The 23,966-nt window shown below is 45.5% G+C and overlaps 3 protein-coding genes across 9 annotated transcripts in view; 1 reads left to right on the forward strand and 2 right to left on the reverse strand.

Annotated features, from left to right (window-relative positions):
• Window positions 1–9,241, reverse strand: part of SBF2 (SET binding factor 2) — a 235,314-nt gene extending 226,073 nt beyond the window's left edge. For all 6 annotated transcript variants that reach the window (XM_048306571.1, XM_048306567.1, XM_048306573.1 and 3 more), the window contains exon 1: window positions 9,078–9,241. In XM_048306571.1, coding sequence (XP_048162528.1) covers window positions 9,078–9,132 — 55 coding nt within the window. In that variant the 5' untranslated portion in view covers window positions 9,133–9,241. The remainder of the gene's footprint in view (window positions 1–9,077) is intronic.
• Window positions 9,242–9,373: 132 nt separating this feature from the next.
• LOC125327248 (serine/arginine repetitive matrix protein 3-like) overlaps window positions 9,374–23,966 on the reverse strand; it is a 41,284-nt gene continuing 26,691 nt past the window's right edge. The window contains exons 3-6 of the mRNA XM_048306577.1: window positions 21,135–21,296; window positions 19,154–19,282; window positions 13,911–14,171; window positions 9,374–10,592 (exon numbers count right to left, since the gene is read on the reverse strand). Coding sequence (XP_048162534.1) covers window positions 9,546–10,418 — 873 coding nt within the window. The 5' untranslated portion in view covers window positions 10,419–10,592; window positions 13,911–14,171; window positions 19,154–19,282; window positions 21,135–21,296 and the 3' untranslated portion in view covers window positions 9,374–9,545. The remainder of the gene's footprint in view (window positions 10,593–13,910; window positions 14,172–19,153; window positions 19,283–21,134; window positions 21,297–23,966) is intronic.
• ADM (adrenomedullin) lies at window positions 15,082–17,984 on the forward strand. 2 transcript variants are annotated; one of them, XM_048306588.1, is made up of 4 exons: window positions 15,082–15,219; window positions 15,800–15,913; window positions 16,196–16,336; window positions 16,838–17,984. In XM_048306588.1, exons 2-4 carry the CDS (start codon window positions 15,816–15,818, stop codon window positions 17,139–17,141), a joined length of 543 nt encoding a protein of 180 aa, XP_048162545.1. In that variant the 5' UTR covers window positions 15,082–15,219; window positions 15,800–15,815; the 3' UTR covers window positions 17,142–17,984. The 2 variants fall into 2 exon arrangements, with proteins under 2 accessions (XP_048162545.1, XP_048162546.1); XM_048306589.1 differs by having other exon boundaries at window positions 15,803–15,913.

The following is a 23,966-nucleotide window of genomic DNA, read 5'->3' on the forward strand; positions in this document are numbered from 1 at the left end:
GCTGCTTCCCTGCTGGAGAGAATCAACACCTCAGAGCTGGAAAAGGGAACATATGCCTTGTGCCTCAACAGCGTCAGCTGCCTCAGCTTAAAGCATGCTCACAGGTAGCTTGAGTCAAAACCTCAGCTCATGAGTGGAAGTAGCACAGAACTGGCACAAGTGTCTAAAATTGCTGCAGGGGCAGCTGCCTCCAGCTAAAGGGCCAATCTGAGACCTTCACAGGCATTCTCTTAACTCACTTCACAAAGCAGACCAGAATTCATCACTGAAAATAAGCATTTCCGTTTTAGTCACTATAAAATACCTAGGGAACAAACATTTCTCTGCAGCACTTTGAACACTTGCATGGATTTCTAAACACAAACTGAATATTTACTACCGCAGAAAACATCCCTTTATTCTGTGTGTATGCCTCGTTATCTTACTTGTTTTGGAAATACCATTAAAAGCATCCATTCCAAACCTTGGGCGTTCTACCACTGCTGAAACTTGCTAATCATGAGAAACACACACTAATTAGCTTCCTATTTTGCAAAAGCAAGCAGCTCCTGAAAGGCATAAAATAATTCAATAACTGCACTTCTAAAAAATGTGAGGTGAATCCCAAAGGCAACGTTCAGGCAGCAGCTCTTCCCTCCCTTAATAGGGAATTCCAAGTTGTTCCTCAGCTGCAGCCAGGCACAACCTATGGCTCAGGCAGAGGCCCCAGGCTAAGATACTTTACAAAAAGCAAATTCTGCCTGGCAGCCCACTGAACAAAATACACTGAAGAAAAAAAGCTCTCACAGACTGAAGATTCTAAGAACTTGCAGCCTAAAAGAGAAAGACTCTAAATAGATTAAATTACCAAAAAAAAAAAAAAGTGGGGGAAAGTGTGGGTTTAAATCCGTGTTTTAGGAAGGCAAAGTTATCACCAACTTTTCTTTGAAATCTTCTTTCAAACATTCTATGTTCTTGAAAATATCAAACCTACTACTTCTCACTTCACAAACTATAAAACAAGAAGAAAGAAAATGGAAATCCTCTAGTAAGTTCTTCTAGAATGTTTTGTATTAAACCTAGCTTAAAAACAGCATATACCAACAGTATAGACCAGTAACAGCCCAGTCATCACACAAGCTTCATAAAACTACTATGTATTTTTCTGAGAAAATAGATTAATTATGAAGAAACAGCTCTGCAGGAACAAAGTGTGTGGCTTTCCTCTATTTTTAAGCAATTGCAATTTGCATGTTTATGAAAAGCAGTCTCTGTAATAGAACTAAAAAACACAGCTTTCCTAATTTAACCTTTCTTAAAAAGTACAGTATGCCCATTCAACTACATTTTAAGAATTAAAATTCCATTACAGTTGAATTTATGACAAGATCACAACTTTGTCTTTTGAGTCTTGAGTATTTTGTTAGTCACACATTCAGCTTTTTCTTACTGCTATTTAGAATTAGATTTACAGTTCAGAGAACAATAGTCACAAAAAACGATGAATGTCTGAATTTCTTGGTCCAAAACAAAACTGCACATGTTAAACATACAAATTTAAACTGTGGAAGACTTCAACAACACAGCAGTCAAGCTGAACAGTTTACTGGGCTCTAACTGGTGCAGTTATAACAAACCAAGAAACAAGAGTGCAATGTTTTTTAGATACACAAATAGCTAGCAGCCATAAGCATCACTAATGGTGCTCTAACCTCTTGTTCTGTAACTATTTTCAGTTATTTTTTTACTTAGACAAACTAAATGTACCAAATAAAGTCTCAATGCTTAACATCTGTTTCCAGCTCAGTTAATTCAGCAAAACTTCACACCAAATACTTCTGGTTCCAAGAAATAAGACTGGGGAGAAATGGATTTTTTTTTTTGCCTAAAGTAAAATTCTACCAAACATTCTTTTAGGCCCAAAATTTACAAAAGGGACAAAACTTGGCCCTGGTGTTCGTGCAATTAATTGAAATTTGTTTCTTTAAAGATGAAAACCGTAAGAAATCCAACTGAGTGGCCAAGAGGACTTCATCTCAGAAAACCAGAGAGTAGATAAAGAGTAGTTAAATTGATACTGAGAGCAAGAGAAGGAAGAAGAAAGTGAGAGAGATGATAAGGCAGAGATTCTTCCGGGGTAAACCTAGAAAACCAAGCTAGAAGACAGAAAGCATTCTAAAATACCAGAATGTGTCAGAGTATGCAGGAAGAGTGGCCAGTGTCTTATGGAGAAGGGTTCCTGCACCACAAGGACGTGATGTGCAACCCTCTAGAGAGTCTGACAACACTCCATACTTCTGGCATCACTATCCACAGCATCGGGCAAAAGGAGCTCAACAAAACCCATTTTCCAAATGCACAACCTTCCACAACTGAAGTCAAGGTTCCAAAAAGAAGAGCTGTCATCCCTTTTTATCCACAAGTATCTGAGAAATCCTCTGCCAGAATGTCTCATCTTCCTTCCAGTTACTATTCCAGCAGTCCCAACCCGATACTCTTACACTTAAAAAGACATTTTCTATCTCACTGAAGATCTATCCAAGCGTCAGATAATGGATTTTCTGGGGTTTTAAATCCTAGGAAACACCATATGAACTACAATAAAAGGATACGATAAGGACATTATTCCTACCTTCTATTTTTTTCCCCCTTGAATTTCTTTCTGAGTGATTGACTTTGTATGCCCAGTAACATTCCTTTGTCTCTTTTTTTTATCCACTGAGGTCTCCCATGGTCCAATAGGGTTTTGCATGCAATTGCCCTGAATTTGTATCCAAAGTTATGATGAGATTGTTTTTTCTGTCCCTTAGCTTTCCTCCACAACAGCTACACACAACCCCAGACCACACTGTCACCAACTGCTGGTTCTGGCTGCAGGAGTGGCAGCCTGTCACCTATGTCCAGCTCAGGGGAAATTTTGTGGTTAGTTACTTTGACACCTTGAGCACAAGACTACTAGAAAGGAAACAAAGAATTCAAGCTGTGTTCAATGATTGCATTTTTTCAGAGTATTCAATTTGCAGAAGATTGAAAGCTGAGAATTATAAACATTAGAGACATGAAATCATAATCTATCTAGTCACTAGCAGATAAGCAATAGCCAGCATGTTCTTGGCTCAATGAGCAGGGATTTAGCTGCCAAATCCCAATCAACACTAATTGGATTGTCCTTGACTTCAGAATATACCACTGACACCACAGCCGTCACTTATTTCAACAAACACATATAAGCAGAACACAATTCCCAGAACACCAAGCAGAAGCAAATTAAACTCATCAATACTGATAATGCTATTGTTAGAAATAATTTTTTTCACTATATAAGCAAGGAGTCTGAAAGTCTCATGTTACTGCAAAGAGGAGTAAAAGGAGAGATGAACCAAAGGAAAACCTCCTACTCACCAGTACGTATTTGCAGGATACAACTTTCACTGACAGTTATCGAGGCTGAACTGTGAATCTGCTGCTACACATTTTACAAATGATTCCACAGTGACTGTGGTTTTCCTTTGAAAGTACCAGTAGTTGGGGAGGTAGCTGGTACTTTAAATTCATGTCAGAGAACTACCACAGCAGTATAATTCTCTTCCTCACTGTCATAAGACAAGACTATTATGTTTGGGATGTTGGAGAAGTTAAATGTCAAGTCTCATTGTCCCTCCACTGAAAAATATGATTGTGGTTATAGAAGGCCAGGGCTTACACGGTATTCAGGCTTGCATAACAAACTGTTTTCCATGAACAGGCTGCAGAAAAAGTGCCTTTTTGTCAGCTAATCCACAAAGTTAATCCAGGACAGAACAGGGGAGAGAGAGTTCCTTGAGTGCAATTTAGTCACAAAGATAAGAAATGCTACTTCCCTCAACATAATCTGTGTCCTCGGATTTCAGAACAAATGAAGAAAGCTTACAGAGAAAAAAATCAGCCTCCGTTAATGTTTTAGTTTAAAAAGAAAGGCTGAAAAAAGTATTTTTATTATTGTTGTTACCATAATGGCAAGACTGAGTAAAGAGTCTCAAATCCAAGTTCTTTAGAAATATTCATTACAGACATTTGAGGGAAAGAAGATTTACATGATCTGTATTGATTTTAAGATTTCTCCAAAATGATAACAAATTCATAAATCGAAATCAAAGTAAATTTTTTAGCCAACATTGTGTACTAGAAGAAGCTGCTTGAATACCTTTTATGAAGACATGCTACCAAAAAATACTGGGGGTCTTCCAAGCAGACTTTCAAGAGAGCTTTATCTCACAAAAAAAACCTAACCAAACAAACAAAACAAAAAGAAAACCAACAAAAAAACACCACAAACAAACAAACAAAACCACATGCAATAGAAATATTTTCTCCTCATTCTGTTTCAGCATAGCATTGTGGAATCTGCTGTGTTTGAAAAGTTAACCACAAGGTTTGGAGGAAGAGATCATTTCTTTTACTGGAGCAACTAATCTGTTTACAAGGCTTTTGGGCTGCCATGCCCTATCCAGCCATAGCCAACTACAGTCATCTCCTAGCAATACACAGTCACACTTCTGCATTCTGCTCCAGTTCCAGCACTACACTCGATGCTTCATTCTACTACAGCTACAAGAATTCTTCTGCCACAATAAGAAGGATTTAGTTTCTGTTGCTTTTTTAATCCCTTTGAGATTTCCCTGGATTGCACTTGAATCAAATTAAGCTGCAGCACAGATAAGAAAGCCACTGAAGTAACAGCTTTATTCCCTTATTTTTCTGCATTTTCTGTTCTACAGAGATTGCATACCATGGCATCAAGAAATCATCTACTCCTTATACACACACTAGCTCAGTGGAATGACCAACTACGAATACACAGTGAATACAGCAGAAAATCCTCATGATATTATATTCTTCACAGGCAAAATCTGCTCACAGGGACAAAAAATAAATAAAAGAATCAGACAATTCCATTTAGAAACTTCTCCCACTCCATCAACAATCGCTTGTCTTGTTTCAAAATCCACCGAGATACGAAGCTATGTTACACAATAAAGGCTTTCCTGAAGAGGAGTTGATAAAAATCAGAACAGAAACAACCACAACAGAGCCCACACATGTTATACCAGCATTTATCAGTAGTGACAACAGCCAAATAAAACTGCTATACTGTCGCAAGCCTTCTGTCCTACACATTGCAACTGCACACAAAAGCAAGAACAAATCATTCCTCTGTCTTCTCAGAGTGACCAAACCTCACAGAAAACATCTTCCTCCACCTCACAGGTTTTCTCCTTTAACTTCTGGGTACACAACAGCATCCTACAGTAAAGCTGCTATGGGTGCATGGGCAAATTAATCAAATCCAGTCTTTGGATCCTCTCTTCTTTATCCTTACCTTTCAGCTGCTGAGCTAAGAAAGACACAGAATGTTCACTCTTTTACCTTTTCCAAGTATCACTACATGTAAATTCTAGGGATAGATTTATGATTAGGGCTTATACCAGCAAAACCAAAACCAAACAAAACAAAAAGGCATTTTCTCATGCCCTTCTGTGATCTTTGCAAACATCTGTGTTCTTCCTAAATCCCATCCACATTCCATTATTCAAACATATTAAATGGGAATTTTTTGGTGAAGCACATCAAACACACTTCAAATTCCATGAAAAGATACAATGGATAAACAGTAAGGCCTCCTGGGATTTCTTCTAGCTGTTTACCCAGAATGCCTACATTTGGTAGCACCTTTGCTCCTTTCAGAGACTTCTGTAGTGCCTTTTGTAGCTGGTTAGGTAACAGCTTTATATTGTGCTGATATGCTGCAGGAAAATGTGGTTATCTACCTTAGCCAAGGTTGACTGCTTTACTGTGTGTGTCACTGAAATCCTTCATGCTTTCACTGTTAGAACAAAAACAGGAGTTTAGTAAAGCTGGGGGATTTGTAAATCTGGTTTCTTCAGCTCTGTCAGAACATTTAACATGCACTTCTGACAGCAGCTACTGCTCAGAACAAGTTCTTAAAATACATAACAGCCATTAGAACTATGATCTATCTAAGCTTAGTTTTATGGTGAAAGACACAGACTGAGCAACTTAAGTGGGAATACAGACCAGTGTACCTGAAACACAGAAAGAGCTGGGTGAATCAGGTCATCCTTTCCAGCACAAAGACTTCTCGGCTCCTAAGTGCCTGCAATTCTACTGACACTTGTCAACAGCAAAGCTCATTCTCTGCTCAGGCAGAGCCTCTGTGCATCTTGCCAACCATGAATAAACTGCCTATTAGGCAAATTATCCAAAGGCTCCCATGAGTTTCCTTGGAGCATGTAGGAGACTAAGGCACCTCACTAACATCTTTGTGCTCAAGGCTCTAGGACCATTTAAGCTCATATAAATTCAGGGTGCATTGATCTGTCCTCCGGCATGCTCTTGACTCTCCTTTATGCCGATACTGGCATTCATCTGACATCCTGGTGAGCCAACACTGTTTGAAAAACTAGCAGAAAAGTAATCCAAGGACAAAATAATATAGCAACACAGGTAAAACACCCAGAAAGACAGGTCTTTTGGACAGGCCAGCATCCTAAAGTGAGCTGGAAATGAAAGGAAGATTGAACACAATAGGAACGGCAGCACTAGGACTGCTGTAACATCAATTTACACGGGCCTAGACCAGATGAGGAACAGACTTTTGTATGTTTGACTCCCAAAGGACACACTCTCTGGTTTATTCGAGGACAATCAACCTGTTCACTTCCCCTGAAGACTATGCTGGATAAAATCTTCTAGCATCAGTAACAAAGTTGTTCCACAACAAGAAAAATCTACGTATCTGCTCCTAAACTGCACAAATACTGCATTTTAGACATTTATAGCAAATGTTTTTGAGTAAAGCCAGATAACCTGCCCAGGAAATCAGCACCTTTACCACATTTTCAGGGGTATTGCAGATACTGGCACATGTAAATACATCCATATAAGCAGTGAGAGCAGAGGAGAGCCAGCAGACACAGTGGGCCTTTTCTGGGAGAGCAGTCACTACTATAAACACCCTTCCCTATAAACCACAAGTGTTTATCACCCAAACACTGCTGACACACAGGTTGGGGGGAAGGGTGCAGCATTTTTGTTTGCTTGTTTACACAAAGCTATTCCACAGACTATGCCTGGGGAAAAAAAAAAAAAACAAAACACTACAAAATGTAATTACACTCAACACTAAAATCAAGCACATTAAAACCAAGCCAGGAAGTAGCTGCAAATAAAAAAAACCCAAAAATGGGACAGAAAAAAAAGGAACACACTTAAAAATATAAAAGCTTCAAGGGTAGCTAGTCTATAATCCTAGAAATGTTTGTCTCTGCTTTTCACATAGAAGGAAGCATAACAAATGCATCAAGAAACTACCATTTTATAAGAAGAATAAAGGTCAGTACTCCATGTATTATGGGATTGCATGTGGGGGTAAAGGAATTTGGAAAACAATGCATGCCTAGTCTTCAACAGAATGTTGTTCCTTCAAGCATTTTTATTATGAAGCATTAAAGTAGCAACAAGTAATTTAAATAATAAAGTCTAAACAGTAACTTTCTGGGCATGACCTCTTCAAATTAAGGTTCTGGAGTTATTTCTGAACCTGCTCAATTTCATCCATGCAAGCAATTCTACTAAACTTCATGAGGCAATTTATGTATGGGAAGTTAAACACACACTTAAATGCTACAGATGAAGACATTTTACAGATATAAAGCTTTCCAATGCAATCTATAATTTCTTTTCACGTATTCTGTCAGATTGATCATACCCAAGAAATAAGGAGCCTACTTGCTTTGTCTTCTTAAAAGCACATCTGGGTCTTTTGGTTGCTTCTTCATTTTCATTTGGGTTCTCTCTACTGTGTCAGGGAAAACGTTCCAAACAGGAGACAGGCAAAAGGGAAGGTCTTTATTTTTAATGTAAAATACTCCCCATTTCACATGTCTTAATTTTGACAGTACAATTAGGAAAAACCTATTATCGAATGGGGTAAGAGGGGAAACCAGGCTGTAATTAATAGAATAATAATTGCAGAATAGTAAAATCCAAGAGACCCTTAGCAGAACTTCGTAAGACACTGCATCTTTAAATAGAGACATAATGGTTTCTCTAAAAATATTTCTTTTTTAAAAATACCATAGTCTGAGTTTATTAGCTGCACTTTTAGAATGAACAGACACAGACTACACATAATTGCTACTTCAAAGAATTACTCTGAGTAACAAACTTGAGTGTTGTTTGGTTTATACATAGTCAAATAAATTAGGGAACATTCGACTGTTTAAAATATTGTTTATTAACAACGTACATTCAAAGGATCGTTCTGAAATACCCAGCACAAACACATACCAGTTGACAATCACTTCATTTTCCAATCAGTTTAAACACTGCTTTGAGATCTCTGCAGTAACAAAGCTGGTATCATAACGGAGTTACGTAACACAGACCACTCTCTCTTTGCCCACAAAACGACAGCAGATAACACCACTTCCCTTTCCCCCGAGCACTCAGAACGTATCCCGAGGCTTTAGGAAAAGCAGCCATTCCTGCAGAGCCTCCCGGGTGCAACGACACTTCCCTGGGGGATACGCGGCACCATTCAACAAGAGATGGATGAGCAGCGAGATGGGGCGAACCCCGCCGCTCGCCGAGCCCCCTCGGCAGCCTTTGTTCTCCCGGGAGGCGCGGCTGTCGCGCCCCAGCCGGCGGGACACAGGTGGGGGCACGGCGGGACCGGCCCTGCCCGGCGGGTCCGGCCGCGGGGCGAGGGCCGAGCCCGGGCACGGCCGCGGGCCCCGTTTGAACCTGCCCGCGCTTTCGGGAAGGAACCGCAGCCGCTCCCAGCGGGCGGGGCGGGCCGGGGCTGCCCCGGCCGGGCGGTGCAGGAGCCCCTCCGCTTCCCCCCTCGAGAAGGGGGATTAACCCTTGGCTCGCCCCGCTGCCCTCACCCCTTCCTCCCCCGGCCGGACGCGCGCCCCGTGTGCGCCGCAGTCTCCTCCTCCCGCGGCCCGGCCGGAGGCGGGCGGGGGCCGGGGCCGGGCAGGAGCGCGGGGAGCGGCCAGGCACGGCGGGGCAGCGCTGCGCGCAGCCACACCTACCTGTCTTCTCGTGGTCATAGCCCACCACGATGAAGTAGTCGGCCAGCCTGGCCATGGCTGCGCGGGGCGCGCCTCGGCCTCACCACCCCAGCGGCTGCGGCGGCGGCTCGGGGCAGGCTCAGCATCCTCTGCTCCGCGCCCGCCGCAGGAGGAACGGCACCACCTCAGCCATGTTGGAGGCGCGGGCGCGCCGTGCGCCTGCGCGCCGCCCGGACCGCTCGCCGTGACCCCGGGGCTGGGCGGGGGCTGGGGCGGCCCGGCCCGGCTGTCCCCCAGTGCCGCTGCCCCGGGCCGACCGCCGTGCTGGGACGCCGCTGCCAGCGCCGCGATCTCCCTTCGCAGCCCCCCGCGGGCGGGGAGGGCCCGGGGGGGGAGGTCCGTGCCCCGCCCGAGCGGGGCTTTGTCTCCCAGCAGCCTCCCCCTGTGCGGTGCCCGCCCGGGAGGCAGCGAGTGCGGGGCACGTTCCCCTTACAAAAGACACTCGCGGCGGGTCCGAGCGCTCTGCACGCCCGGGGAGACTCGGGTGTCTGAGCGGGGCTGCAGCTCGCCGCTCCCGCGAGGAGCTGCCGGGGCTGGGCATCGCCCCCGCCGAGGCTCCGCGGAAATGGATGCCGGCGGCGAGATAACGCCGGCCCCGCCAGCTCGGCCTGGAGAATCGGGGCTTGCGCTTCCAGAATGTGTCCCGTTCACGTTTTGTCCGCGGTGTGCGGGACATGCCGCCGCGGGGGAGGCCGTCCCGCGGCCCCTCTGGGCTCTGCGGCGGAGCCAAGAACGGCGCGGGGGTCTCGGCCCCGGCCCCCTCACACCAGCACCCGCGCCCCGGAGGGGGCTGCGCTGCCCGGCCCGGCCCCGCCGTGCTGCTCCCCGCGGGTCGCGGCGCCGGGGCCGAGCCTGGCAGGGCACTGGCCGGCAGTGCCTCGGCGTGACCCGGGTGGCCTCGGACGTGCTGGCCCGGGCACGGGCGGTGGCCGCCGGGGCGCTCAGCGAGGCCGCGCCGGGAGCTGCCGTGCTATTTATAACGTGCAGATGAGGCAGGCACCTTTTGGACCGTGGCCCTTGGAAGCACGATGCCAGCAGGCGCAGAGATGCTGAGGATAAACGAGCGGACAGTACAGCGCTTGGGTAGCTGGCGGAGCCTGCAAAAGCACTCTGATAAGCTTCTATGTACATCCCGTTTGAGAGCACAGAGAGAAGAACCAAGTGGAGCACATGGGTTGCACTCCAGCGATGAGCTGTTGCGGGTACCGGGCTGGGTGTGGAAATGCAGCAAACTGGATTTGCTCCTGACGATCCATCCTGACGAGGCACCCAGCAGATGGTCATTAGTGGTCTCAGAGACATTTCTGCTTCAAACACGTAGTTCTTACATGTCTTAGCTGGACATACTGATGCAGTGTCTTGCTGGTAAGCCAGATGCAAATTGCTCAGGAAGCTTCAAGCAGTATTCCCGCTTGTGCCTTCTCAGCGGAGGACAGAGGCTGATATCTCCTCGGAGTCATCAACTTCGTGATTTAGCTGTTTTGAAGGAAATGACATGTATAAAGATCCAATCTTAATAAAGTTCCTTGTTAACTTCAGGAGTAAAGAAAAATGTGTAATACACCGAAAAGATTGGCCATACTTTTTGAGAAAGAGATGCACTCTGGGGGGTCAGTCACTTCTTCTAGGTAGGAGTTAGGTAGGAATACCTTTGTTAAGTTGTGCGTAGGCATTTTGGTTGCAGGACATAACAACAAAAGCAGGGGATAATGTTCTGTACAGCTAAATCTGGAGGGAAGGCTTAAAGACACTAAGAAATTACCTAATTTGGAGCTGAAATGGGACCTTAGAGTTACCATATCGGCACTCATAAAAATATTCAATATGCAATAACAAATCTCAATGGTTAAGTCTCATTGCTCTTTTAACACAGCGCCTCTAGCAGAAGATCACCTCACACCTTTCCCAGGGCATTAATAAATGGTGGTTTAAGAGCAAGATGTTTGCTTAGTGATTTCCCAATACCGCTAGTGCTCACTTTACAGCCTTGCTCCTTCTGCTATCTAGATCAGTACAGCCAAAGTTAATAAAGCTTATAAAGTTTATAAGAAATGGCACATCTTAGGTAAGGAATAGGAAGTTCAGTTGAGCTTATTTATTTCACAGAGTCACAGAATGGTTTGGGTCAGAAGGGAACTTAAAGATCATCTTGTTCCAAGCCCTCTGCTATGGACAGGGACACATTCCACTAGACCAGGTTTCTCAGAGCCTCATCCAACCATGCCATGAACACTTCCAGGAATGTAGCATCCACAACCACTCTGGACAGCTTCCCTTAAGTATAGGGCAATCTTATGTTCTTACAGGACAAATGAGGAAGTGGAGCAGACACAGTGTTCAGCTAAATTCTAATGAAAAGTAAAATGGAATGCTCATCCAGACCACCAGAACCTTAATTCCCTCACTTGCAGCAGAGTAGCCTGGCTCCTCACAAGAGATGCAGGGGCTCACAGAGGACATCAGGCACACGTCTCCAGAAGCACCTAGTCATGTACTTACCCCAGGGGAAGAATTGCAAGGCTGCAGCCTCTCCAAGAGCCTGAAAGCACTCAAGGGGCAATGTTGCCACACTCACATTGTCCACTTGCCAACAACAATGTTTGAACACTCACAATACCTTCTACAGTTCACTCCTCCTTCAGGAAACAGAGAATTCACACTCTGCCTGCAGTCTCTTTATCCAGTGTCACTCCACCCCATGCCAGAACAGGGAAGCAGCTATGACCCCAACCAGGTTTTCCCCTACCAATAGACATTCCCCACTCATTTAGGAGGCTTTGTTTGGTGTACTCAAACCTGTCAGACATAAGGCTCACCAAAGCCCCTCCAATGGGACTACCAGAAATGGAATCACCCCTTTGTCGCTGTGCCCTTGACACAGAGAAAACTGGCTGACTGCAGGCACTAACAGCAAGGTTTTTCTGTGTGGAGCTTGATTGAGGTTTTAGATCCTTCAGGGGGTGCCAGTATTCTACTAGTATTATCTTTCTGCTGATTTCATGCAGCCTGAAATACATCAGGTCTATTCATACTCATGGCATATGAATTCAGAACAATTTGTTTAAACCTGAAGTGAAACATGCAAAGGCACTTTCACTGGCTTCAAACAACAGTCTTCTTCCATAATCAACCCAGAATATTTGCCTCACACTGATTCCCCATTGATACCCACAGATTTTAGACCTTTTCTTTTGGAATAAACCTCAGCCTGAATAAAATGCTGTATAAACAGCAACCCATCTTCGCCATGTCCCTGCCAGAGCAGATACACGTTGAAAGGTCTCCTGTCCATATGGCAACACCAAGAGGTTGAATGGCACACCCGAGATAAGCAGTAAACAGGTCTAGGAGCTGGCTGTTCCTCCAGGCCAGCTTCCCACGATTGATGGGGCAGCATCTGGGAGACCCTACACTTCACATCACAGACTGGTCTTGCTGAACTGCTTGGCATTGCCTCAGACTCACAGCTTGTGAATAATATTGCAATGGAACATTCTGTGTAACTGTTTTTGGGTTTTGTTTTTTTGTTGGTTTTTTTTTTAATGGAAATAACTCACTATTTATGGAATAATACTGTTACATCAAAGTACCAATTCAGTGACTATTGCTCACGAGAATGCAAGTTCATAGAAAGAACAAAATGAGCATCTGAACAAAGAACATGATGTTTTGTGGTAGATTTGAACCCGGTCTACCTGCTGAAGCCCTTTCACAAATCATATCAGCAACAAACTGATCATTTATGTGTCAGAGTTTGCCACCTCATGAATTTGAATGAAGTAGTTTTGTATCACTGAGATGAGAGTTATAGTCCATATGAAGTCACATGAGAGTTGTGTTATTACTGTCATTACTATTCCTAAATCAACGTAGGATTTTTTCTGCATTGTTTGACTAAGAGTATACAAAATACACTTCCCGTTTAAGCCAAGGATTTTAATGAGGGATTTTCCAGCATTTGAGGAAACCTGTGATTTTTTTTTTTTCTTTACTGGAATGGGAGACTTAATTTGAGTCAAAGCAATGCTTATCACACAAAACCCTGCCTCCTTATTCGGGAAAAAAAAAAAAAAAGTTAGGTTCAGTTTCAACTGCTGCTAATCAAGGAAATGCTTGAACTCGCACGAGCTTGAGCTGCCTCATGAGGTCTCTAAAATCCAGCCATCGCGGGCTGATACAGTCGCGCAGCTCTGGTCATGATACGGCCCCGTTCTAGACCACTTATTTTCGCATTTCTTCCTCCCTGTGTTTTCCCCCCCAAGCCTCTCGCTCTGCGTGATTGTGCTCCGGAGCACGGTCCGTGGCGCGGGCAGCGGGGCTGCGGCTCCGCGGAGCTGCCCGAGCTGGCGGGCGGAAGGGATGAGGGCGAGCCCGGGGCAGCCCCGCTGGCTGCCGGCGCTCCGGGGCAGCCGCCGCGTCCCGCGCTCGGCCGGGCAGGTGCGGCGGGGAGCGGAGCTGGGGCTCGCCCGGCGGCCGGCTCAGGGCCGGGGGAACGGCCTCGCCCTGCGGGAGCCGCGCAGAGGGCTCGGAGCAGAGGGGCGGCCGGCCGGGATGGGATGGGGAGCAGCGACAGGGTGGCGGCGGCTCCCGGGCCAGCCTGTCCCGCACAGGTTGATGCAGGAGACAGAAGCCTCCAGATGTCTGGACGCTGCTGGTGAGCAAGGGGAGGGAGGGAGAGAGCACCTTAGACCGTGCACAGGAAAATTTCCGTCATCCCCCTGCACATACCTCTCCGGGGTGTTGTTACACACCGCGGTTATCTAGGAAAGCACAGAGTCACGAGCACTCACTCACCTGACTTTTGAAACACTTTGCTTGGGGCAAGATTTGAGAGAAGCATCTCATCAGTTCATTCCTTCCTGCCCAGTGTCTCTCTCTGGCAAGGGGACCCCGGCGCCCCAGGGCGCAGATCTCTTGGGGCATTTCCCTTGGTCCGCCGGATTTGCACTGCGACAAGTAAGCGGAGACGCGGTCCATCCGCCGCTGGCTTCCAGCACCCCCTGCGAAGCCGGACCTCTGCATTTCTGAAGCGTCACGGAGCAAAGACGTTAAAGACTGTAAAAAACCCAACAACAAGGTGGTCAGACGAAGGTTTTGCTGCTGGCCAGCCGGGAGGATGCTATTAGAGACCCCGATCCTGCACTGGTTTAGCTTTCTGACCGGGAAGTAACCGCACTCACGTCCGTGGAGGTTTGCGGACTGGGAATAGCACAAGGCACGGCGGCTCTCCCCGGCGCACGTAACCCCAGGCGTTTCAGTGACCCTGTGTGTGCCCCAAAGCGATACCACTCGCTCTGTTCCAAGGCACAGAACTGGGCTCTAACCTTCATCAGCCAAAACCATTTGACTCGTGATCTATTTGAATCGATCAAGTAAATCAAATACATTTTGTTAGATAAAATATGCAGCCAAGTTGAGTCATGAATATTAATGATACCTCATTTGCCACCTCCTTACTCATGTAAAGAAGGCTGGCATTCCAGTTACTCATTATAATTCACGTTGTCCAAATATGGGTTTATTTCTGAAACTTTGGTACTTGATGGATTTTCCTGGATTTTGGGATGGATTGAACCTGGTTCCCACTCCCCTGCTCTCACCCACCTGAACCTAAGATGTCTAGAAAGAGAAATTATGTTACAGACCGTGGAAATATAATTACATATTGGCAGTTAAACAGTCTGTCCCCAGTAAAACAGACTGAGGGGCTCATCGGATTTTGCAAGTTGTGCCATGACTCGGAATCCTAAAAGCTGCCTTTATAATTAACAAAATACCAAGTGGTTGTTTAAGATAATTTTCAATAATCCTCTTATTTTTGCCCCCAATGTTGCCCCCAGTCCAGGTCAGAATGCTTAAGGAGTGCTTGAAATGTGGGGGTGGGGGGGTGCAAAGAAAAAAATGCTTGGCCACGCCAAGGTCCACCCACTTCTCAGTGCTGCTCTATAAAAGCGAGCAGTGGAGCGCAGAGCTCGGCAGTGATTACTTCACACACACACACACACACACACACAAAGGAGGAGTTCTTGCTCCTCAGGAAACCCTGCAAGCTCGGATCGCTACTACAAAAACATTTGTCTCAGTGGATTATCCTCACTGTCAGGTAAGAACTATTTTTTTTCCATCCTTGACAACAACAAGAGATTCAGGGGAGGTGGAAAGCAAGTAAAAATCTACTAAATTTGGACTGTTTTGAAGAGTTTGGAGTTATGCTGTGGAATCTTGCACTGGCTCTTGGCATCAGCTGCAGTTTACAACATAAGACCCAGAACTAGATGGTTCTGCGTGTGAAGTAGGAAGAGGAGCTATCAGGGAATAAACTTCCCGGCAGCAAAACACTTGCTGGAGTTTGGAAACGATGCGTCCGATAGCCAGCTCTCTCTAATCTCATGGGTTCGCTAAATCCCAGTGCAAGCCGCTGGGGGTATTCTGGAAATCCTGCTGGTTTTCAGCCGCCTCTGCAACTAAACTCTCGACAAACGTAAACTTTGGAGGCTCTGTTATTTACCCTGTGATAAGTTGTTGAGCAAATATTAGCTTCTGGTTCATATCAGACACAAAGTTCCCGGTAGCCTGGGGGCTCTGTGAGGGAAGGAGCTCTCTGGAATCACCAGGAATAAAGGACAGTCCTTACTTGACTTTTATTAGCAAGCATGCTTACAGTTCTTCTCTTTTCCCTCCAGCAGGAGCCCAGCCAGAATGAAACTAGTTCACGTAGCTCTGCTCTATCTCGGCTCCGTGACCTTCTTCGGGGTGGATGCTGCAAGGGTGGACGTAGCGACAGAGTTCAAAAGAAAGTGAGTATCGGAGCGCGCCCTCTTGCCAGCGCCCCGCGCCGCGCGTGGAGCTGCCGAGCCTCCGCGCCTGGCTCCAGCCGCGATCAGAGGCACTGGATTCCCTGCGGGAATTGCACAGCTCCTTAAAGGCCTCATGCCCTTTCAGGAAACGTTGGGGGGAGGAAAAAAAAAAGGAAAAATTCTCGGCGCTGGCAAAGATTTTCGCCCCTCGAATCTATTTGGTTTGGCTCCCGCCCTGCAGACTTGCGATAACAGGCTCTCCTCTTCCCTGTGTTCTTTCAGATGGACGAAATGGGCACTAAGCCGAGCCAAGCGGGACGTGAAGCCTGCGGGCGTGCTCCGAGGGCTGGGGGCAGCCGCCGACGTGCTGCCTCTCATACGCACCCAGGACGTGAAGGAGGATTCCCGAGTCTCGCCTCCCAGGTAAATTCCAGACCTTCCTGGGCTCGGGCACTTGCTCGAGGCAGTGGAAAGTTTCGGGGTCCCTTCGTTTCCGGGTGTTTAGGGTTATTCTCGCTATAGACCCCCCCCAGCCCCCCCGCCCCGGAGGCAGGTCCTGCCCGGGCTGCACATCGCGGTGAAAGCAGCCTCCCGCCTTCCTTTCCCCGCGCTCTTTAGCTGGCGGGAGATAGTAGCGCCTTTACTGCTAAAGTCAGATATAAATAGTAACTTGAGCCCTGGATGCATAGAAAAAGTAACAGCCGTAAACCGGCGGGGCCTTTCCTCTCATGGGCAGCACGCTCTGCTCCGCGCTCCCGCGGAGGGCACAGCCGGAGCTGCTGGAGGGGGGGTCTGGGCACCGTCGGGAGGAGCCCGTCTCCAGTTTGGGGGGTCCCTGCCCTGCCCTTCGCGCCCACCGCGTTCCCCCCTCCGGGCCCCCACTGCGCTCTTCTCATGCCCGCTCTCTCTCTTCCTGCCTCGCAGCAACCGGGAGGATGCTCACATCCGCGTCAAGCGCTACCGCCAGAGCATTAACAGATTCCCCCACTTCCAAACAAAGGCGTGCCGCTTCGGGACGTGCACGGTGCATTGGCTGGTCGACGAGCTCCACAGGGCGGCCGTCAACGATAGGAACGATGCCGCCCCCCCCAACAAGATCAGCCCCCAGGGCTACGGCCGCCGGCGGCGTTCCCTGCCCGAGCACCGAAGCCCAGCGCGCTCCCTCCGCTCCGGGCGGCGCCCACGGACGCGCCGGGCACAGCCCCTCGCCTCCGTCCTCGGAGTCTGAGCGCCGCAAGACCCGGCCGAGGCCGCCTCGACGGATGGACTGAGGCACGGGCGGAGATCCGCCAGGATTCGCGAAGAGCGCCTGCCCGGGCGGGACCCCGGCGCGCCCTCCGCGGGGGAGCTGAAAGGGCAGCGGACGCTGCGCCCCCCGCCCGCCACGGACTCTCGCCCTCCCCGGGCCGGGCACCGCCGGCTCCCGCAGCCGCCGCCGCCCAGGACGCGAAGGCGCCGCCGCTGCACCCGGGGGGCCGGGCGGCCCTCGCCGCCCTCCCGCGCCCCGCTGCCCCGAGGAGAGGATGCTCAGGGGGGGACCCGCCGGTGGGCGACGGGCCCCGGCCTCGCCCTCCGCCCCCGAGGGTCGGAGGGTGCGCGTCAGCCGTGGGCAAGGACAGGCCGCCCACATCTGCTCTACCCTCTGCGTTATGTGCACCCGGCAGGGAATCGGACACTCACTAGTCCCTGCGGGGACTGCGATATACTTGAACGTCACAGAGAGGAAAAGTGCAATTGTACGTGGTTTTTGTTAATTATAAGTGCGGTGTGTGTGGATCACGAGATATGCATCGGTATTTAAGATTGTTCTGTGTCATGTCTTTTTTTTTTTTTGGAAAAATATATTTTATTTTTATACGGTTTATATATATATATATATATATATATTGCATAAGGGCATTTTAAAACATTGTATCCCCTCTATTTTTCATATCGTGAATGTCAAACGTTAGACTCTTTTTCCATACCTTTTTTTAATCTTGCATTCCAGACTGGTGAAAGATATAGAGAATGTATCAGCTGTTCTCCATGGGTAATATGTGAAATAAAATAAACACAATTACATAAAACACTTCAGTTATGTTGTCTTTAGTGGGGGCAGTGGTTAAGATGAATCATTTCTCACTGTGTTCAGTCCTACTCATGCTAACATAGCATGGCAGTCCTGAGACAGACCAAAACTCTTCCCTTGCAGACTTTGTTAGCAGCCACCTTATCTCATCAAATGGAGTAAACTCCGAGCCAGCAATGCATCCTAAAATTCCAGGGCAGGTCTGTCGAGAAGGCTCTAAGGCTCTTTTCTGCCCACATGTTCAAGCCAGGGCTGAAACGTGTCACAGCTTGGATTGATCGTGCAAGTTTATTTTTTGCCCTAATTAATCAGAGAAACAACTGCACACTTCAACATTGCACAACAAAGTAACAGATTTATTGAGGCAGCACGTTCCAAAAATGGTCATGGCAGCTTCCAAGGTTATTTATGTTGAAGGATTTCCTGGGCCACAGTTCAGGTTAAAGTTAAACGGTGACCGGTTCAGTGCAGGGAGAACATTTTGGATAAAAGCTTAGCATGAGGGATTTTGTTGTTTTGTTCTTTTTTGTTGTTTTGTTTTGTTCTCTCTTTCTTTTTTTTTTTAAACAAATTCCAAGCACAGACCAGAAAACAAATGTGAAACTGAACCTTATTAATGCACCACCAGCACCATCTATTGGTGTCTACTCCTTGCACTCCAAGAAAACAAACCTAAAACCTAAACAAGTGTATTTGAGTAACTTCTTGGGTGAAACATAGCATTTCCCCTATTTTACCATATCTCTGAACATAGTTAACATGTACAGGAGAGGACTGGAGAACAGCAGAACTAAATGCTGCTACAATAAATAAAGTGGGGACTTTTTATTTTTTTTAGCCTAATACTAAATTCCTCAGGAACATATATTTATGAGAAAAATTGAAAAGAGCTGGCAATGACGCCTTTCCAGGAAACTGCAGCAAAAACTTGGGTAGGGGTCCGGTGACGAGATACTTGGCCTGTATTCATTATTTCCCCCCTCCCCAACTTTGAAGTTCTGTTCAGAATTGCCTAATTTTAGTTACTTTCTAAGCATTTTCAACTAAGACTTTTGAAATCCTGAGGTGAGTTTTCCACTTGAAATATTATTTTTAAAAAAGAAAATCAAATATAATGACACTTTGCCAGTTTTAATTACCTTTTTGTTAACAGCTGGAAGAGAATTTACCTGTCTCCTGCTGGTGGCCTTTCTGATCCAGATCTTGCAAGATGTAAGGGATGACACAAATTCATGATCATCAGTACAGAGTATAGCTGCCAGTGAGAAACAAATGGCTATTCTCAGATCATGGAAAATCTGGAAATTAGAATTGTTGCTGTTACAAGTTTTGTGGTGCTTGCAGGGAGAAATTACAATGGCGTGATCCTACTTAATGTACACAGCACAACCAAAACAACGTCAACAGAACCATCCAATTTAACAGCTACAATGTTTTCCTTATATGTTCCACAGTTAGTATTTTTGCCATCTAAATTTGAGACAGAAGGCTGGATTGGGCTACAGTGTGGTTAAGTACGTACTTGCCAACTAGTTACTTTTGTTTGTATTGGTCTTTTTTCTCCATTTCCTGCCAAAACCCCACATAGAGTACTTTTCCTTCCCTCCTTTGCCCTTCACTGGTGGAAAACACTTCACTCAAAGCTGAAAGACCCTGCCCTGAACCAGACAGGGCTAAAATCAGCCAGCTGGTGCAGGATGGCACAATTCTGACCTGACTGGAGTTTAGGAAGTGCAACTTGCATTTGGAAGGACCAAGAGCACCACCTGCCGCGCCTGTAAGGAGAAGCAAAACTCTCTGGTTGCAATAAATAGCAACCAAAGAAAAGAAAGATTGGGTTTTTTAGTTCCCTCCATTCCCCCACCAATCTTTGAAACTGTGTGTTTTAAAGCACAAACACTGCTGAAGGAGACATGCCAGAAAGTAGTGAGTAGCCCAAAGATGGCACACTCTTTGAATGTAAAGAGCAGACAAGGAAACCCTGGAAACACGACGATAGTGGATTTTGGCTAACCTAGGCTAGATAAGCTGGAGAATGACAGAGCAGGAGAATGGCAGGCAGGCACTCTTTCCCATTGCACAGCTAACACCATACCCCAGTCTCAGTTCCAGGTTTCAGGGAATATAAGGTTTATAAGGGGTAGAATATATCAAGACAGCATCCTCCCTTCTCATCCATTTCTGCACCAGCCCCAGGTATAAGCTGTCCAGGTGAAAGCTCTTTCTCCTGCCCAAGCAGGGGATGCTACTGAAAAACTCTGGCTAAGCATCTTTTCACTACATCCCATAAAGCAAAATGTTGGGCATGAATGCCTAACAGTGGCTGAAGTTTATCCATGAACTAGATAGAAATCTCTGAGAAGTGTGAGGATTTGGGATTTCAGGGAGAACAGACTGTGAAACAGCCCACGAAACTGAGCATCCTCCTGTAATTGTAGAAGTTCAAGAAAAACTCTGTACTCAGGTCAAAGCCAGCTTATGCTGTAATGTGACAAATGAGAAGTGGAAGATGTCATCAAATGCGTCCAAAATCAGGAGTATCTGTTTACACACCACCTTAGTTAAAATATTCGTTTCTAAGAACAATCTGGTGTCCCACAGGACAGTATTTCAAAGGCTGCTAAAAACATGACTCGAAGTTCAAACAAGGTTCTAAATTAAAATTAAGTTTTGCAATGGTAAATATGTATTGGAGCAGGAATTCATCCTTGTCCACCAGTCTGTTCAAGAGTGGATGCCAAAGGAGTGGTCACCATTCTCAGCACAGCCTCCACAGTGAAGTGTCAGAAGAGTTCATGGAATATTCTTTATGAGTGATTATTGTGTTTTGTACCTACCCTAGAGACACCCTATGGCAGACAAAAAAATTCTTCACTATAGACAATTTTTCATTACCAAAATGGATTCCAGAGGCTATTTTTATTTCAGAAAGGTTTTTGGGCTTCATTATTAGTTCTATATGGAATGATGGCAAGGTGCCTAAAATGCTGATATTGTACAAGGACTCTCCCATGAAGCCCTAGTGCAGGTCCCCTAACCTGGAAGAGGAAAACCAGTAAATGTTTTTGTTTCTCCAGCTGGTACCACAAAATTTTCTTTAAGCAGCCATGTCACATCAACAACTGCAAAAAGTGTTTGTTCTCCAGTTACATCAGAAAGCGGTCAGAGTTCTTCCACTGTTACCTAGGAACAACTTCTACTGCATCCAAAACGTGGAGACACTGGTGTACTTTCAGATGATTATCAAAATCTGCAAAGCATCTCGGTCCGTGCTAAGAAGAACTGCAGTCAGGTGCCAGATATAAACTCTTTCTGCAAGCACAATGACAGAAAGGGGAATACTAATGAATACTTTGGCACATATGAAGCCTTTTCTGGCTCATTGAGTACCCAAAGGACAGAAAGTCATAATTAAAGCCAATAATGGCAACTCCAGACAGCCATCCAAATAGTTTCCTTGTGCTGTCAATTCACCGTTTCATATTATCTCACATCATACTTAAGTAGTGTAGAGCACACAGGCACCAGGAGAAAGAATTCCAGCATGACTGAGTACAACCAATAAGTAAATCCAATTATGCCTAACTAAAATTTGTTTATTGTGCTCACCAGGATTTGCTTTTATTATCCAAATATTTTTTAAGGAACAGGGCTTTTTTCACCAAATAAGTTGTGTCAGCTTTGAAATTGTCTTAATTTTTAAATACTTAATTCTTTGGAGTGAGGCCATGTATCCTTCATGAGAAGAAGGAGCATAATGTGTTCATAAGGTAAAAAACTTTGCTATGTAAAAGCCTTTTTACTACAATGTATGTAATGTATTTGACTAGTGTACTATGTACACTATGTGACTATGTACTAGTCAAAATGCTTGATAATGTCTCTAAATGAAAAACAAATGGTCCCATTAAGACTAGAATCAATGTTAATGATTTGATAAGACTGGAGTGTTTTGCATGCAACATTCCCAGCAAACACAACAGCAACGAGGAGGCCAAATGAAATTTTTAAACTTTTTTTAATTCTGTGATAACTTTTACAAAACATTTAACTAGACCTCCCTGAGTCTCTCATCTACTTACAAAATCCTGGGGTTTTCCAAAGTCAGGAAAGATCTGTTCTACCCACTGAAGGCACATATTTTGTAATAAATTCTGACTCTCAGAATAGGTTTGCAAAATAAGTATTCTTCCAATACTTCCTGCAAGTTGTCAGTTCTTTTCAAATTACAGGCAACTTTTCCATCAATTATAAAACGGTTTATATTCTCTTCCTACTTTTCTAACATGGTGTAAAATCAAACAAACAAATGTCTGGCTCTTAATCTCTGATGTCCAGTGGTATTGGCAGAAAGGGGAGAACAAACAAACCGGATCTTATCTGTTAGTTCAGGAGCAAACTAAGCAGTTCATCAAACAAACACTCTTATTGTCCTTTTAAGAGGTGGTTACTGTGACAGGAGTTCCATGAAGCTGAATCACTCAAAGACTGGAAGGCACAGTGTAATTCATCCCACAGTACAGAAGGGTGTGTGGGCTCCTTATTTCTCCTGACGTGACCCAGGTCTGGTGTCTCTCTGCTGGAAAGCACCAAACTCTCAGAGGCCACCACACTTCCCTGCCTGCCCATGAGCGCTCAGGAGCAGATCTGAGCTGCACACTGGAAGAGGACAGCTGCACCTTGTAAAATACGTCTGTTCTTATTAGAGATAAGGAAAAAGTGAGGGATTTTAAGTCACTTTTTCTAAGTAATTTTTTTCCCGAGGCTGTGCAGACCTGCATCTCATTCTGCATAAGGAACACGTTCATAGTCTGGCCCTTTATTGATAAACAACATGAAAAATATGCAACTGGCATATATCATTAGTCTCCTTACTGCCTACAGACATCAGACATGCTGGTGTGATGAACTGGTGAGCCAGATAGGAATCTCAGCACCAAATCCCAGGCCTGAGACTGATCTCGTCTAATTGAAACAAAACTTCTACTGACTTCAGCAGGAAGAAAATCTAAGCCCCAGCTTTCTTTCAAAAACATGTCTATTTTTATACCAAAAGACTGTATTGTAAATTTTGCTTTATACTTCATTTATTCACAATTTCTGGTTTTGAACAGTGAAGAAACTACTAAAAGATACAAGTAAGGAATGGGATCCCTGTCAAAAAGAAGGAACACAAATCCAGACTCTCCATTCAATCTGAAATGAGCTCAGCAATGTATGCTTATTGCTACTGCACTTAAGTGGATGTGGTGCTGCTGGCAGTGACAACTTCAGCAAACACACATGTGTCAAGTGCATCACTAAATATGTTCATGAGCAGGGATGGAATCCCAGAAACTTCCAGTCTTCTTGTCCAAAACCCAGACTTCATTTTTCATTTAATGCAGTAGGACTTCGGAGTGTTTTAAACACTAAGACTTTATATAGTAGCATTTCCTTCCTCCTCTTTCTTCTCTCTATGTTTAAAAAAAAATCTTGCTACCTATTTTGAAGTGTTGGAAAAGGATGTATCTGGACAGCTCAAATGAGAGAGGGATTCCATAGCTCACAGCAGAGACTGGCAGTCAATCAAAGTGCACACACCAACACTTTGTTACAATATTTACACAAGGCCATCAGTATGTGTTTAATGAAGGATATAAAGAGATTTGCACAAAGAAGTGAGTCCTACAGAGATGAAGATGATTTACTGAGAAATAATTTGAGTCTTCTCACCCCAACCTGATTTAATTAACTCCTGGAAATGGGGGAAAAACAACCCCTTACGTTACAAGTGCATGAGGCCCAATAAACTTGATTTATTGTCTTAACCATACTGCAAGACAGACAGAAACAAATGATATGTTTTTTCCATGGAATGTTGTTAGAGTGTGTGCACAAAGATATTTTCCTTCTCCTGGCGCATCTGTACAACTTTGCTGCCATCTGCTGCCTCCTGAAGACAAACAAATCAGTCTCTAAAATGAGAGCTGGATGCCAGGG

Source organism: Corvus hawaiiensis, chromosome 6 (genome assembly GCF_020740725.1).
Source record: "Corvus hawaiiensis isolate bCorHaw1 chromosome 6, bCorHaw1.pri.cur, whole genome shotgun sequence".
In the NCBI taxonomy this organism is placed as follows: domain Eukaryota; kingdom Metazoa; phylum Chordata; class Aves; order Passeriformes; family Corvidae; genus Corvus; species Corvus hawaiiensis.

Excerpts from the sequence above, each read along its gene's own strand:
- ADM (XM_048306588.1), top strand. The coding sequence starts at position 15,816 with ATGAAACTAGTTCACGTAGCTCTGCTCTATCTCGGCTCCGTGACCTTC. Across the intron at positions 15,914-16,195 it reads GCGACAGAGTTCAAAAGAAA|ATGGACGAAATGGGCACTAA; the intron begins GTGAGTATCGGA and ends GTGTTCTTTCAG. Across the intron at positions 16,337-16,837 it reads TCCCGAGTCTCGCCTCCCAG|CAACCGGGAGGATGCTCACA; the intron begins GTAAATTCCAGA and ends CCTGCCTCGCAG.